The sequence below is a fragment of the Eptesicus fuscus genome, chromosome 12, assembly GCF_027574615.1.
Source record: "Eptesicus fuscus isolate TK198812 chromosome 12, DD_ASM_mEF_20220401, whole genome shotgun sequence".
Taxonomy (NCBI): domain Eukaryota; kingdom Metazoa; phylum Chordata; class Mammalia; order Chiroptera; family Vespertilionidae; genus Eptesicus; species Eptesicus fuscus.
The window spans coordinates 63,239,912-63,255,317 of NC_072484.1; the positions used below are offsets into that span (position 1 = coordinate 63,239,912).

Below are 15,406 nucleotides of genomic sequence, written 5' to 3' on the forward strand. Positions count from 1 at the left end.
CTCACGGTTCCCGCCTCACGACCTCAGCGCGCCCCAACACCTTGTCCGGACCCCGCTATCCGCCATATCGCCCTCCCTCGCGGGCCCTTTCTGCCCTCTGGACAGGCAGGTAGCTGGACAGGCCCCTCAGGACCCCGCGCCGAGGGACTCGAAGGACCCCGATCGCCAGGCCCCGCCGCGCGTGCGTCACGCGGAGCTCTAGGGACGCGAGGTCGCAGACACTGCGGGAGCTCGTGGATTTCGCTTTCCCGCCTCCCTCCTTCCTCCAAGGCCGGGGCTTACCTCCGTCCTCCCACTTCAGTGCGACCATGTTTGTTCCCTGCGGTGAGTCGGTCTGCGACCTCGCGGGTTTCACCCTCCTGATGGTGAGTCCCCGACCTCTCCGCGGCCCGACTTCGGGGGGCTGCCTTTCGGAAGGCGCTTGGTGGCAGTGCCGCCACCCCAACTCGGGGGTATCGCCGGCCCTGGGGGAAAGAGAGTACTTGTTTCTATAAGGTGTCCCCAAAAAATGTATACACACACTTTGAGTGGTTATAAAGACACATTTCATCTTCAAAATTGAACTGTTTTGAAGAGTGTGTTTGGGGGACTGTATTTCGGGTTTTCAGCCCGCGCTGAAAACGGGGTGAGGTTGTCTCTGGAGGTCTCGATCCAAACTGAACCTTTGTGGGCGTTATCACCAAACCTTGTATCTAAGTCTACAGTTTGTAGTCTTTTTTGACTGTACAACGTAATGTATTTGGATATTACAGGTACGCTGTGCATTTGCTGTGCGGGACATTCTCTTTACATTTTATCCTAGAAAAAGCGTTTCGCAACTAGTTTTAGAGTCATTCTTAAGCAAACAGGTCTTTGTCATTAGCCAGAAAAACTACCTGCGGATAGGGTGATGAGAGCAGCTTTGCCAGCAGCTAACATGGTTTAAGGCTCCTACAGTTGCCCGTGTTCGTTCATTGTTTCAATAAACTTTCTGGTATGTGAAAATATTAGAATAAGACCAGGTACTTGTCCTCAGGGAGTTTTACCGTCTCGTTGGAAACACGTAAATCAATAAAGGCAATAAATGCTAGGACAGAAGATTTTAAAATATATAGAAAGGCCCAAGGATTTACTGGGAGAGGGAGGGACACAAGGACCTGTTAAGAAAAGCTTCCTATGTAGAATCTTAAAAAAAAAAAAAAAGAGGAAAAATAAATAAAAAAAGAAAGAAAACCCCACCAAACTCATAGCTGCAGAGAACTGATGGAGTGGTGAGTAGAGTGGAGTGGGTGAAATGGGTACAAGCTTTCAGTTAGAAGTCAGTCCTGGGCGGGGGAGGGGGAGGTATGTAATGTACAGCATGGAATCTATACTTAACAATACTGTAGTGTATATTTGAAAGTTGCTAAGAGAGAATTAAAAGTTCTCATTACAGCCAAAACCGGTTTGGCTCAATGGATAGAGCGTCGGCCTGGGGACTGAAGTTCAATTCTGGTCAAGGGCATGTATGTACCTTGGTTGCGGGCACATCCCCAGTAGGGGGTGTGCAGGAGGCAGCTGGTCCATATTTCTCTCTCATCGATGTTTCTAACTCTCTATTCTTCTCTGTAAAAAATCAATACAATATATATATATTTTTAAAGTTCTCATTACAAGAAAAAAATTGTAACTGTGGTGATGGATCTTAAAACTAAATGTATTTGGTAATCATTTCATACAGGGGTGGGCAAAAGTAGGTGTACAGCCATGAGTAGGGAAATAGTTTGTTCTTGTATTTTTAAATTATCGTGTTATTTGTTTGTATCACAACCGTAACCCTACTTTTGCCTGTTTATGTTTTAGTGAACAACTGTGGGGAATTGGGGCTGTGGAGGGACACCTTAAAAAAGAGGTAGTAGCTGCCCTCGCCGGTTTGGCTCAGTGGATAGAGCGTTAGCCTGTGGACGGAAGGGTCCCAGGTTCGAAAGATATGCTGATGGGAAGAATCCAGTAGTGAGGAAAAGATGGATCATAAAGGAAGTGAGGGTCTAACCAAAGTAGCAAAATCTTTGAGAAGTGGAAAGGGAAATACAGGAGGTAACCAGAGGATTAATAGATGACAACAATGAAAAGTGGGAGACCACTCTGAAGGACCCATAAAAATATGGAGGGGGGAAATATAAAGTAGAATCAATGAAAATTAGTCATGTATTAGGTATGCTTAGTAAAAGAAAGGGAAGAAGTTTCCCAGTGTAAGTAATTGGCTTAGTAATTGTTGCTCTTTTCTGAAATACAAAATATGGGGACAAGTTTGAGCAGAAGTTTAATATTGTACATGTTGAGTGTGTTACCTTTGACATAACCATGGGGAGATAGCCGGTAGGCTCTCCATTTCAGATAAGTAGCTAGAGATTTGGCAGTTGGACTGTTAGTCATGGGGATAGTGTGTGTGTGTGGTTTTAGTGTGAAAAGGAGCTCACACCAACCTTTAGGCACTAACAAAGCAAATAGAAGATCCAAGGGCACTTTTGTTCATACCTCACAGCCTTTATACTTCCTTTCCCACTGCCTGAAATATTCTCTCCCTTACCTCTTTCAGGCCTATAGTTTCTTGTCACCTGAAGTGATGCTTTTCTTGACCAAACCTTTTTAAAATTACAGCCAAACAAATATACACATGTTTACAGTCACTTAATTTTTGGTCATATTACTTTTGTAATTACTATTGTACACTGTATATTTTACCATTTATTTTCTTACAGATAAATTGCTCTCTCACTACAGTGGAAGCTCCACCAGGCAGGAATTTTGTTGATTTGTTTTACTGCATTCCCAGTACCTAGAGTAATGATTGACACATAGTAGGTGTTCAATAAGTGTTAAATCAATAGTCTCAAATGTGGAGGAGGCTCCCTGTTGACACCTCAGTTGCAGTTAATGAGAGAATCAGTATGTAGCAATGATGCAGCTGAGCATAAACTTCCAGTACTAGTGCTGTCATTATTGTCTTCTGTCTAAACTTCTAAAAGTGCCGCTAATGTTGATGTCTTATTATATTTTTTAAATTATTTCAGCCGGCAGTATCCGTTGGAAATGTTGGCCAGCTTGCAATAGATCTGATCATTTCTACATTGAATATGTGTAAAATTGGTTACTTCTATACCGATTGTCTTGTGCCGATGGTTGGAAATAATCCATATGCAACATCAGAAGAAAATTCAACAGAACTCAGTATAAATGCTGAAGGTATGTAAGATTTCTGCACATTTTATTCTACTACAAGGTAGAGTTGTTTTACATTTGAAATAGACGCTATAGACCCTGTTTGGTAGCAGACATTTCCTTGATGCCAGCTTTGTGCAGAACTGACGACCCAGTCACATTGTCCTATTCTCATAGGCTTTTCTAAATGGCAACTCCTATGAGAAGTGTGATTGTACTTGTGTCCTTGGATAGAATTTGAAAATTTTGTGTTTTTTAACCTGGGGTGTGTTTTTTTTCCTTTTATCCTCACTTTTATTTTCTGTTCTTACTAGCATGTGTAAGCATCAGTAATACAAGGAAAGGAGAAAAGAGTATTCCATTGGGCTCAGTCCTCAGTATGTTTAGTATGTACTATCTCATGTAAGTTTCAGTCATCCTCTCATATTATTATATAATCCATAATATGATATCAGTAAGGCTCGGAAAGATTGAATTGCCTAATGATGCTAGTAGGTGTAGGCCTTTCCCATAATTTTTCATTGGACTTTCAGGCTTAATCAGGAACACAGTTTATATTGCACTGACCACTGTTTGTTTATAATGGAGTACTGCACTGAATGAGTAAGGGTATAGCTGTTGATCATGAAGCTTAGGAGCATCCAGTTACTTCGTCTGATGGGCCAGTTCCTCTGTTGGCCTCTCAGTCCTCTTTTATCATTTTAAGGTCAAAGTCAAGAAGTGCTAGAGGACCATGAAAGACTGTTGGTGGATTGAAAGACAAATGAAAAAGCATTTTGTTTTTTGTTAGTCTTATTACTCATGTCATTAACTTGTGATAATGAAAAACACTGAAAAAAATCATCTTAATGAAATTCCTACAGGAAAGATGGCTTTGTTAATAGAAGATGCAATTTCAGTTATCTCCTTAAAGGATAAAGGACTATAAAAATTAGAGCTAGAATTTTTAATTTCCTATTAATGATAACAACTAATATTTATTATTATCTACAAACTGAACACTGTGCTTTTATATGTGTTAACTCGTTTAATCCTCACAGTTATTCCATAGGTAGTTTTACAGATAAGGAAACCATTGCACAGAGAAGTTAAGGTCACATGATTAATGATTGGTATAACTGAGCTTCTAATCAAGCCACTCTGGTCCCTGAGGCTGACTCTTAAGTACCAAACCACCCTGCTAAAGTACCTTCATTCTAAAGGAGGACCCACCGATTTTCATGGACACAAACTGGCAACAAGTCAATTATAGTGCTTTAATCTCCTTTATTTATTTATTTATTTATTTTAATTGATTTCAGAGAAGAAAGGAGAGAGAGAGACAGAAATACCAATGATAAAAGAGAATCATTGATCGACCGACTCCTGCACACCTCACACCAGGAATTGAGCCCCAACTCAGGCATGTGCCCTGATTGGGAATTGAACCGTGATATCCTGGCTCATAGGTTGATACTCAACCACTGAGCCACACCGGCCAGGCTGTGTATTTTTTATTAAGATGAAGTATTTTGAAATAAATTATAGACATGACATTTCACCTTAAATATGTAAGTGTGCATCTCTTATCTTTTAAGAACATTTTCTTACAAAAGTAAAATACCATCCTATATAATAAAAGCCTAATATGCAAATTGTCCCCTCAACCAGGAGTTTGGCCAAGGGGCGGAGCCAGCCGGTGGCAGGCAGCCAAGGGAAGGGAGGCCCCAGCCTGCAGTCACTAGGGGCCCTACCCATGCATGAATTACAGTTTACGTTCAATATTCGTATTAATTTCAGCATAGTGGTTAGTCAGTCATATACTTTACAAATTAGTTCCCCCAATATTTCAAGTACCCACCTGACAAATAGTTATTACGTTATTTTCACTGTTTCCTAGGGTGTGCTTTACATTCCAGGACTATTTTGTGACTACCAATCTGAAGTTCTTAATCCCTTCACTTAACATATTACTCTAGGTACATCCATGCTGTTGCAAATGGTAAGATTTCATTCTTTTTTTTATGGCCGAGTAATATTCCATTGTGTATATGTACTACAACTTCTTTATCCTTTTGTCTATTTACAGGCACTTGGGTGGCTAATAGTTTTATTTCTATAACTCCTTCATTTTAACTTTTGTATGATTTCATTTTCTTCTTGTCTTTACAGTATATTCATTGCCTTCAAAGAAGCTAGTGGTTCTTCAGTTAAGGTCCATTTTTATTAAGGTTAGCATATTATATTTGCCTTTTAAAATTTATTAAAGTAAAATATAATGAGAAAATACTAAGTATCATTAAGAATTAAGAGTCAAAAGTAATTTGAGTTTTTATTGTATGTACAGTTAAGAAATTGCCTCTCTTAACCATTATACTATCCAGCACTCCTATTTTTAAAGATTAAAAATTCCTTATCTGCATTTTAAATTTTATTGAATTAACAGTATGTGAAGAGTTTCCGTAAAGTGGGTTCTCCCCCTCATAATTTTATAACCTACATTCCACATTAACCAAGATGTTAACATCTTGTCACACTTGCTTGATTCTCTCTGCACAGTTTTCTTTTGCTAAGCAATACAAAAATAGGCCAGCAACATCATATTCCACCCCCAAAATACTTTAGCACATATCTTTCAAGAATAAGGACATTATTTTTCACAACCACTACACCATTACCACACCTAAGAAAAGCAGCATTTAATCAATTTTTCAGTAGTGTCATCCAGAATATTCAAATTTCCCTAATTGTCTTCAACATATCTTTTAATTTTGGATCCATTCAAGATTCATATGTTGCACGTGCCTGTTACATATTTTTAGTTGGTATCCTTCACTATAGAACTGGCTCTCCTTTCTGGTCTTCAAAATATTGACTCCTTTGAGAAAATAAGACCAGATGTTTGGCATTCTGGATTTATTTAATTGTTTCATCATGATCAAATACAGGTCAGAAATTTTTTAAGTAATAATGGATTACTTAATTGAAGTACTTGGAAATTTTCCTTTGTTAGTCAAAATAAAATTTTTTTTAAATCTAGATTCCTCACAATTTATTTCTAAACTAGAGGCCCAGTGCACAGATTCGTGCACCGGTGGGGTCCCTCGGCCTGACCTGCGCCCTCTCGCAATCCAGGACCCCTCAGGGGATGTTGGATAGCCTGTTTCGGCCCAATCCCCGCAGACCCGATTGAGACAGGAGGGAGCCCCATCCTGTACGCTGAGTGTCTGTCCCCTGGTGGTCAATGCTTGTCATAGTGACTGTTCATTCGGTTGCTTAGGCTTTTATATACTAGTATATAGATTGTAAAGATATAATATGTAATTCATTGCTCTTCATTTTTCACCTTCAGTTTAAGGACTGTAAGTGGATTTTAAAATAATTCTAATTTTAGTGTATTTACATTATATATCATGAGATAAAGTTGATGAAATATTATAGAGAATCTTCTTATACTCTAGGATCTAACTTTTTTATTTTCTTTTTTCCCCCCCAACATATACAAAGTATAAATCAAAGCCATTCTGTGAAAAACTGCTTTCATGGGTGAAAAGTAGTAACTGTGCCAAAGTTATTGTTCTTTCGAGCAGTCATTCATATCACTGTAATGATCTACAGCTTCGCAGGTATGTTTTTGCCTTTGAAAAAATGTTTTTGTAAAGATTATGCAATATTGTTATGATTTATCTATTAAAAGGTTAAAATAAGTTTTACAAGCCATGTATATCCTTACCTCTCCTCTCTGAAATTCAGAAAGAAGAAGGTAAAAGTCAAGAGATAGGAGGGAGCACAGTTAGGTAGACTCTTTTAGTTCCATAGTTGGGACAGAAGGAAAGCTTTGGTGTAAATATACAGATGGTTCTGGCCTTTCTGTCTGGCCGCAGCCATCAGGTAAACCAAGATGGGCGCTTACAAGTACATCCAGGAGCTATGGAGGAAGAAGCAGTCTGATGCAATGCGCTTCCTTCTCAGGGTGCGCTGCTGGCAGTACCACCAGCTCTCTGCGCTCCACAGGGCCCCCCGCCCCACCCGGCCCGACAAAGCGCACAGGCTTGACTACAAGGCCAAGCAAGGTTATGTCATATATCAGATTTCTGTGCGCCGAGGTGGCCGCAAACGCCCTGTTCCTAAGGGCGCGACCTACAGCAAGCCTGTCCATCACGGTGTTAACCAGCTAATGTTTGCTCAAAGTCTTCAGTCTGTTGCCGAAGAGCGAGCTGGACGCCACTGTAGGGCTCTGAGAGTCCTGAATTCTTACTGGGTTGGTGAAGATTCCCCGTACAAATTCTTTCAGGTTATCCTCATTGATCCATTCCATAAGGCTATCAGAAGAAATCCTGACACCCAGTGGATCACCAAACCAGTCCACAAGCACAGGGAGATGCGAGGGCTGACATCTGCGGGCCAAAAGAGCCGTGGCCTTGGGAAGGGCCACAAGTTCACCCCACTATTGGTGGTTCTCGCCCTGCAGCTTGGAGAAGGCGCAATACTCTCCGGCTCCACCATTACTGCTAATATAAGTAATGTTTGTAAAATTCTTATCTAATAAACAATTTAGGACAGTAAAAAAATATATATATATACACTAGAGGCCCGGTGCACGAAATTCGTGCACGGAGGGGGATTGTCCCTCAGCCCAGCCTGTACCCTCTCCAATCTGGGACCCCTCAAGGGATGTCCAACTGCCTGTTTAGGCCCGATCCCATAAACGGGCAGTCGGACATCCCTCTCACAATCCAGGACTGCTGGCTCCCAACTGCTTGCCTGCCTGCCTTCCTGATTGCCCCTAACCGCTTCCACCTGCCAGCCTGATCACCCCCTAACCACTCCACTGCCAGCCTGTTTGCCCCCAACTTCCCTCCTCTGCCGGCCTGGTCACCCCTAACTGCCCTCTCCTGCAGGGTTGATCACCTCCAACCGCCCTCCCTTGCAGGCCAGGTGCCTCCCAACTACCCTCTCCTGCTGCCCATCTTGTGTCCACATGGGGGCAGCTATATTGTGTGTTGCAGTGGTGATCAATCTGCATATTACTCTTTTATTAGATAGGATAAAGGTCTGGTACAGGGGTGGGGGCCAGCTGGTTTGCCCTGAAGGGTGTCCCTGATCAGGGTGGGGTTCCCTTGGAACGTGGGGTGGCCTGAGCGAGGGGCCTGTGGTGGTTTGCAGGCCGGCCACGCCCCCTGACAACCCAAGCGGAGGCCCTGGTATCTGGAATTTATTTTCCTTCTACAATTGAAACTTCGTAGCCTGGAGCGGAGCCAAGCCTGGGGCTCCCTCCGCGGCCGGCAGCCATTTCTGTTGGGGTTATAATTGAAACTTTGTAGCCCTAAGTGGAGGCCTGGGCCCGGACAGGGTGTGTGGAAAGCTTTGCTTCCCCTGTTGCCGCCGGCAACCCTGGCCTGCTCTCTCAAGCTCCATTCTGCCGCCATTTCTGTTTGAATTTGTTTACCTTCTATAATTGAAACTTTGTAGCTTGAGTGGAGGCTTAGGCCTGGCAAAGGCAGGCGGAAAGCTTGGCTTCCTCTGTTACCTAGGAAACCTTGCTCTCTGTGGCTGTAGCCATCTTGGCTGGGTTAATTTGCATACTCACTCTGATTGGATGGTGGGCATGGCTTTGGGTGTGACAGAGTTATGGTCAATTTGCATGTTTGTCTATAATTAGTCAGGATATATATATATATATATATATATATATATATATATACAACACACACACACACACACACACACATATATATACACACACACACACACACACACACACACACAGATGGTTCTGGAACTGCTTTGATTGTGTGGTATTGTGCCTGCAACATCACAGAGCTAATCTATTTTATTGTATGATCATTTATGCACCTGTAAAATCATGATGAAAAATATCAGCCAAGAGTAACCTTTCAAAACTGGAGCTAATTTCTAGGAATCTCACAATAGGCCTCATGGCCAGAAGGGAGCAGAGCTGTGAAAACTAAATTTATCTTCGTGATGGTCTTACCTTAGTTTAAATATTCCTATCTCTTTACCATCTCTCTGTAAATAGCAAGTCAGAGCAATATTTTTTACATGTTATTCTTCCAAAGATTGCTAAAACTTAGGTTTGCCTTGTGCAATGGAATAGAGAATGTAAGATAATTTTTTCTAAAAGAACTGATTTTTGCCTTCATGTTTATATTGGTGAGTTTTTAGAAAGTTAATTATGTAATTGTTTCTAGTACTCCCTTTAGGTATCTACTTACACCTTCCCTGCAAAAAAGTGTTCAAAATAAAATAAAAAGCCTTAACTGGGAAGAAATGGAAAAAAGCCCATGCATTCCTGAAATAAGTGATTCTGAGTATTGCATCCGTATACCTGGAGGAGGTATCACAAAAACACTCTATGATGAAGGGTGAGTTTGCCTCTTTGTTCATTTGTTCCCGCTTTATTTAAAAATGAAAGTAAGATAATTTAGAGAATTGTTGGATTGCTTATTGGAACTTTGAAAACCCTATATAATAAAAGAGTAATATGCAAATCGATCAAACGGCAGAAAGACTGATCACTATGACACACACTGACCACTGAAGACAGATGCTCAACGCAGGAGCTGCACCCTGGTGGTCTGTGCGTTCCCACTCAGCCAGAAGCCGGGCTCACGGCTGGTGAGCCCAGCGGGGGTGGCGGGAGCCTCTCCTGCCTCCACTGCAGGTGGGCGGTAAGGAGCAAGGATTCCGGACTGTGAGAGCCCTGGATTGCAAGAGGGATGTCTGACTGCCGGCTTAGGCCTGATCCCTGGGGGGAATCGGGGGGATGGGGAGGGGGAATCCCCCAATCCCCTCGATCGAGCCTAAGCTGGCAGGCGGACATTCCCTGAGGGGTCCTGGTCCTGACTGCAAGAGGGCACAGGCCAGGCTGAAGGACAAACCACCACCCCACCCCCGTGCATGAATCTCATGCATCAGGCCTCTAGTATATTTATAAAATGGAAATTACATTCAGGGGAAAGATTGAAATTTGATTATAGGACAATAGGTCCTGAAAAGCCTTATTTAACACTTTATTATGTATGGCATGTTAGGGATTCTGATACTTGTTCAATGCAACCTTTATAATCTTTTTTTATGTTTTGGTTTGGGGTTTTTTTTGTTTTTCATTTGTTTATATTTATTGATTTATTGATTTCAGAGAGTAAAGGAGAGGAGGGAGAGAAACATCAGTGATGAGAGAGAATTATTGATTGGCTGCCTCCTGCTCGCTCCACACTGGGGATCAAGCCCGCAACCCAGGCACATGCCCTGACTGGGAATCGAACGATGATCTCCTGGTTCACAGGTTGACGCTCTACCACTGAGCCACGCCAACTGGGCTATAATCTTTTTTTTAATTGTGGTAACATATCCATAACATTAACCATTTTTAAGTGTACAATTAAGTGGCATTAAATACATTCACAGTGTTGTGAACCCATCACCACTTTCAGAACATTGTCATCATTTTAAACAGAAAATCTGTTGCATTAAATAATAATTCCTATTTTATTTCTGTAAAGTCAGTAGTAATGTCCTCACTTTTATTTCTGAATCAGTAATTTGAGTCTTCCCACGTTCTTTAAAATATAGTTGAATTGAATATATGTATCTGCAAGATCCTACAAAACATAACTTTAGAGTTCATCCTATTTGAAATTGTTTCTCATAAAATCAATTTTCTTTTATTCAGCTATAGCAAGACCTGTGTTTAATGTTCAATGCAATTTTACATTCATTGCGATAAATAATTTTTAATATATTTTTTAAATTGATTTTTAAAGAGGAAGGGAGAGGATGGATAGAAACATAGATGAGAGAGGAACATCATCGATTGGCTGCCTCCTGCACATCCAGGGATTGAGCCTGAAACCCGGCATGTGCCCTGACTGAGAATTGAACTGTGACCTCCAGGTTCATAGGTCCACACTCAACCAATGAGCCCAACCAGCCTGGCACAATAAATAATTTTTAAAATTGAAAAAAAATCATATAACTCATACAATTTTTAATCCTTTTTTCTCCCTCAATGCATATTAAGATTATTTGCTAAATTTTTTGTGATATACATATTTTGCCTTCTCATTATCAGAACAAATATATATTCTGATCTCTGGATAAGAAAATATTGCTCCTAGCCAAAACCGGTTTGGCTCAGTGGATAGAGCGTCGGTCTGCGGACTGAAAGGTCCCAGGTTCGATTCCGGTCAAGGGCATGTACATTGGTTGCGGGCATGTCCCCAGTGGGGGATGTGCAGGAGGCAGCTGGTCGATGTTTCTCTCTCATCGATGTTTCTAACTCTCTATCCCTCTCCCTTCCTCTCTGTAAAAAATCAATAAAATTTTTTTTTTTTTTTTAAAAAAAAAAAAGAAAGAAAATATTGCTCCTAGTGACAGTGGTGTGGCTGACCTGAGAGCCCTTACACAGGGGTGGGCAAGAGTAGGTTTAAAGCTGTGAGTACACAAAACACAGAGTTTATTCTTGTGTTATCACTTATTAATTATTGTTATTTTCCATACAAACAACTGTAAACCTACTTTTGTCCACTCCTGTATTTAATTGTAAATGAATAATGGATATATCTCATGTGTTAGATTTTATTGTCACAAAAAGTAATAAAATGAGTCACACTCCACCTTCCATTTTTACAGAGAGGACCAGAGGATGATATTAAAACTCTTATTCTACTACTAGAAGCCCAGTGCACGAATTCATGCATAGGTGGGGTCCAGCCCGCCTGCCCCGATGGGGTTCGATCAGGGGCAGGGGGAAGGGGCTGCAGGGGGTTGGCCAGCCGGCCCCACCCCAGTTGGGGGTGGGGGGACAGGCCAGCCAGGGGGAGGGGCTGTGGGAGGTTGCAGGGGGCCAATCAGGGCCCTGATCAGGCTGGTTGGCCACCACAATATGTGTCATAGTGACCGGTCGTTCCAGATGTTCCGTTCCAGTTGCTTGGCTTTTATATATATAGATTTTTGTTACAAAATAGTAGTGTTGGACACTGTAAGTTCAAGACCATAACCCAGCACTTTTTAAGCTAGAGCCTTTAAAATGAAGGCACACCAGGGTGGCTGGCTTTCTCTCAGCATGAGCCATTTCTAAGGCTGTCATGACATGAGTATTCAGGAATTAGAATCTTCTGAGCCAACACTGCTCACAGTTCTTCCATACAAAGCCAGAGAGTCTCTAAGATATTTCAGAACTGTGTACTGAGATGGTATAATTAGTGCTAACAACTTCCAGCTTCTAATTTTTAAGCTGAAATGCTGTGGTCGGCTCTCCCTGTACAGCTGAGACCTTTGAACTTAAACGTCAAATTCTCCTCCACGTCTTAAATCTGTAGCTCTCTGTCAGTCATGTGCTCTCAAGTTTTGGTATAGTTTTTCTCATGGTGCTTGGTTTTAGGGTGTTAGAAATGATTTTTGCTTTTGTTGGCAAACAGGAAGTTTTTTGCATTGGTAAGCTCTCCATCTTGTTACTAGCTTGAGGCATTTATAACAGAACAGTTAGGAGACTTAGGTTTGGAGTCAGAAAGACCTAGCTTCAAGTGCCACCGCTGCCACTTCCTACATATAGAACTTTGAGCCTGTTAACTGTATTGAAATCTCTGTGAACCTAAGTTACCTCATAATTAATTGCTAACATTAATTATGGGCACTGTTTTAAGCAATTTGGCATCACTACCGCTTTTAACCTCACAACAACCCTATGAAGTCAGTTCTGTTATCTGTTAGGATCCCTCTTTTACAGAAGAGGAACACTAAACCCTTGATTAAGTAACTTGCCCGACATAATCTGGTAAGTGGCAGAGCTAGAATTTGAATCCAGGTACTCTGTCCTTGTTCCCATTATTCCAAACTGATTTGAGTTATGAAATCGGTATAATTATAACTTTCTCAAGGATTGTTGTAGGGATTAAGTAATAAAATATGCAGACATTGCTTAGCACATAATAATCACTCAATAACTGTAAGAAGTAATAGTAAGGTTCCCCCCCCCCCAACCCCCTTTTATTCTGTTCCACAGTTTTCTTTCACTGCTTTTGAATAATAAGGTGTTAAAATCTTTCAGTCTCTGCTGTGGTGCTTCTGAAAAATAGCTGTTTCTACAGTAGGTTTCAGGAGTAGATCAGAACATACCTCATGTTCTATAACCAAGGATAGAGGAGTGGTTTTTCATGTAGCCTTGGTGTGAGGCACAAACTTGCATATGCCTAGGGTGGGCTTACATGGATGGCTCCAAGTCCTGTCCACACAAACAGAAGAATGTATCTGGGGTAACAGGAGATAAATAAGTGATTTTATGATGGGTATCTTCTCCTTGCCCAAAACCTAGATTATCTTAGCTATAAAAACAGACACATGTAGCTATAGTTACATGCTCAAAGTTCTTAGCTGAAATCAGGGTCTTTTATCAGTAGAATACTTAATTTTTTTTTTTAATTTCTTGTAGCTGTTCTAAGGAAATCCCAATGGCTGTTCTGCTAAAATTTGTTTCAGAAGGAGACAATATCCCAGATGCATTAGGTCTTGTTGAATATCTTAATGAATGGCTTCAGATAATCAAACCACATGTAAGTTTTTCCTATAGCTTAAGCCTCTGATTTCTCTGGTTATATATTAATAAACTTGTATTTTATATGCTGTATAAGTAGACCAAATAAGTAAAAGTTTATGTTGAATATAAACGTGTTTCTACATAAAATTTATTTTAACTAAACTTTTTAAAGGAGAGCAGTTAACCAGCCTGCTGTTTACAGTTGTTTCATTAAGGCTAATTCTCCAAAAAAGGAATATCTTAAGTACTTCATTGTATTCATTGTTCATATTGCATTTATACCAAAAAGCTTCTTATGAAAATAAACAAGTTCTTTTTGGAATTCAGGATTCCTTTTTTAGAAAACAAAAGGTATTGTTATATGAGCAATACTGCAGCTATCGAATACACATTATAATTAAAATACTTTTCTCTATTATGAAATAAGAACATCACACCCAGAGAAATCAGTTAGCCTTTAGGCTATTTTAAGTCCCATAAGGCGGTTTTATATGGTAGGAAACTGTCTTTTTAATTTATGATTTTGCTAAGAACAAATTGATACACTCACATAGCAGATTTTTTTTTTAATACCTATTTCTTTTGAACTTGATTTTACTTGGTGGAATCTATACACAGCCTTTCTGGCATATCTTTATGATTTGAAACTTGAGGAAATTTATCTTAAGTTGACATAAAGACAGAAATTTATTGCTTTGTTTTTCTTTACAATAAAACGGAGCTAAAAGTGTCAAAACCAAAGGAACCAAAAAGCTAGAGATTAACATGTAATACTTACATGTTAAAAGGTAATTTGTTGGTAAAGATGAAGGATTAAAACATTTTGTTCTTCAGTTACAGAGTGATGACCCCACAGCATCTGCCTTGCCGTGGAAAATGCCAAGTTCTTGGAGATTACTCTTTGGCAGTGGTCTTCCCCCTGCGCTTTTCTGATCTGTTTTCATTTTTATATCTTATGTCCCAAGACACTTATTACCAACACAGCTGTTAACTGTATAAAAGTTGTATTATCTAATGTATTAGAAAATAAATCTTAACTCTTTACAGAAAAAAAGGATTAGCAAAAAATTGGTTTTGCTATGCTTTTCATCATATACAACAAATGTAAATTTTGTACAATAAAATATTTCCTAAGTAATTTCATGACATGTCTTTTTAGTTTTTTTTAACTCAGACTTCTGTATTAGTTTCCTGTTTCTGCTGTAACAAATTACCACAAACTTAGTGGCTTAAAACAACACAAATTCCTTACAATTCTAGAAGTCAGAAGCCCAAAAGTAGGTCTCACTGTTCTAAGTGTTAGCAGGTCTGTATTCCCTATGGAGGCTCCAGGAGAGAATCAGTTTCCTACCCCTTACTAGTTTATAGAAGCTACATTCTTTGGCTCATGGCCTCTTTTACTTATAAGGATCCTTGTGATTACATTGGTCACAACATGATAATCTCCAATAATTTCCCCACCTCAAATTTTAGTATAAAAGAAATAATAAAAATAGTTTCCATTTTTAAGTAAGTGCCTACTACATACCAGTCACTTTTTACACATGATCTTATATATCTGCTAATTGGCTTTGTTACCTCCATGCGTGCAAGGCCTTATAATATTAAAGGATACACCCTACTTCGTAGTACTTAGTAAATTATTTGTGTTATATAAGTCATACTGGGTTCCATAGCCTGGTCCTGTTT

General features: G+C 40.2%; 1 protein-coding gene and 1 pseudogene across 2 annotated transcripts; both read left to right on the forward strand.

Annotated features, from left to right (window-relative positions):
- Positions 1-233: 233 nt before the first annotated feature.
- On the forward strand, positions 234-14,843 carry PSMG2 (proteasome assembly chaperone 2). 2 transcript variants are annotated; one of them, XM_028138881.2, is made up of 7 exons: positions 234-365; positions 3,033-3,204; positions 5,332-5,390; positions 6,667-6,785; positions 9,372-9,545; positions 13,613-13,733; positions 14,552-14,843. In XM_028138881.2, the coding sequence occupies exons 1-7, from the start codon at positions 309-311 to the stop codon at positions 14,648-14,650; spliced, it is 801 nt and encodes a 266-aa protein (XP_027994682.1). In that variant the 5' UTR covers positions 234-308; the 3' UTR covers positions 14,651-14,843. The 2 variants fall into 2 exon arrangements, with proteins under 2 accessions (XP_027994682.1, XP_054580525.1); XM_054724550.1 differs by lacking the exon at positions 9,372-9,545.
- Positions 7,031-7,679, forward strand: LOC129151026 (60S ribosomal protein L15-like; annotated as a pseudogene).
- Positions 14,844-15,406: the final 563 nt, after the last annotated feature.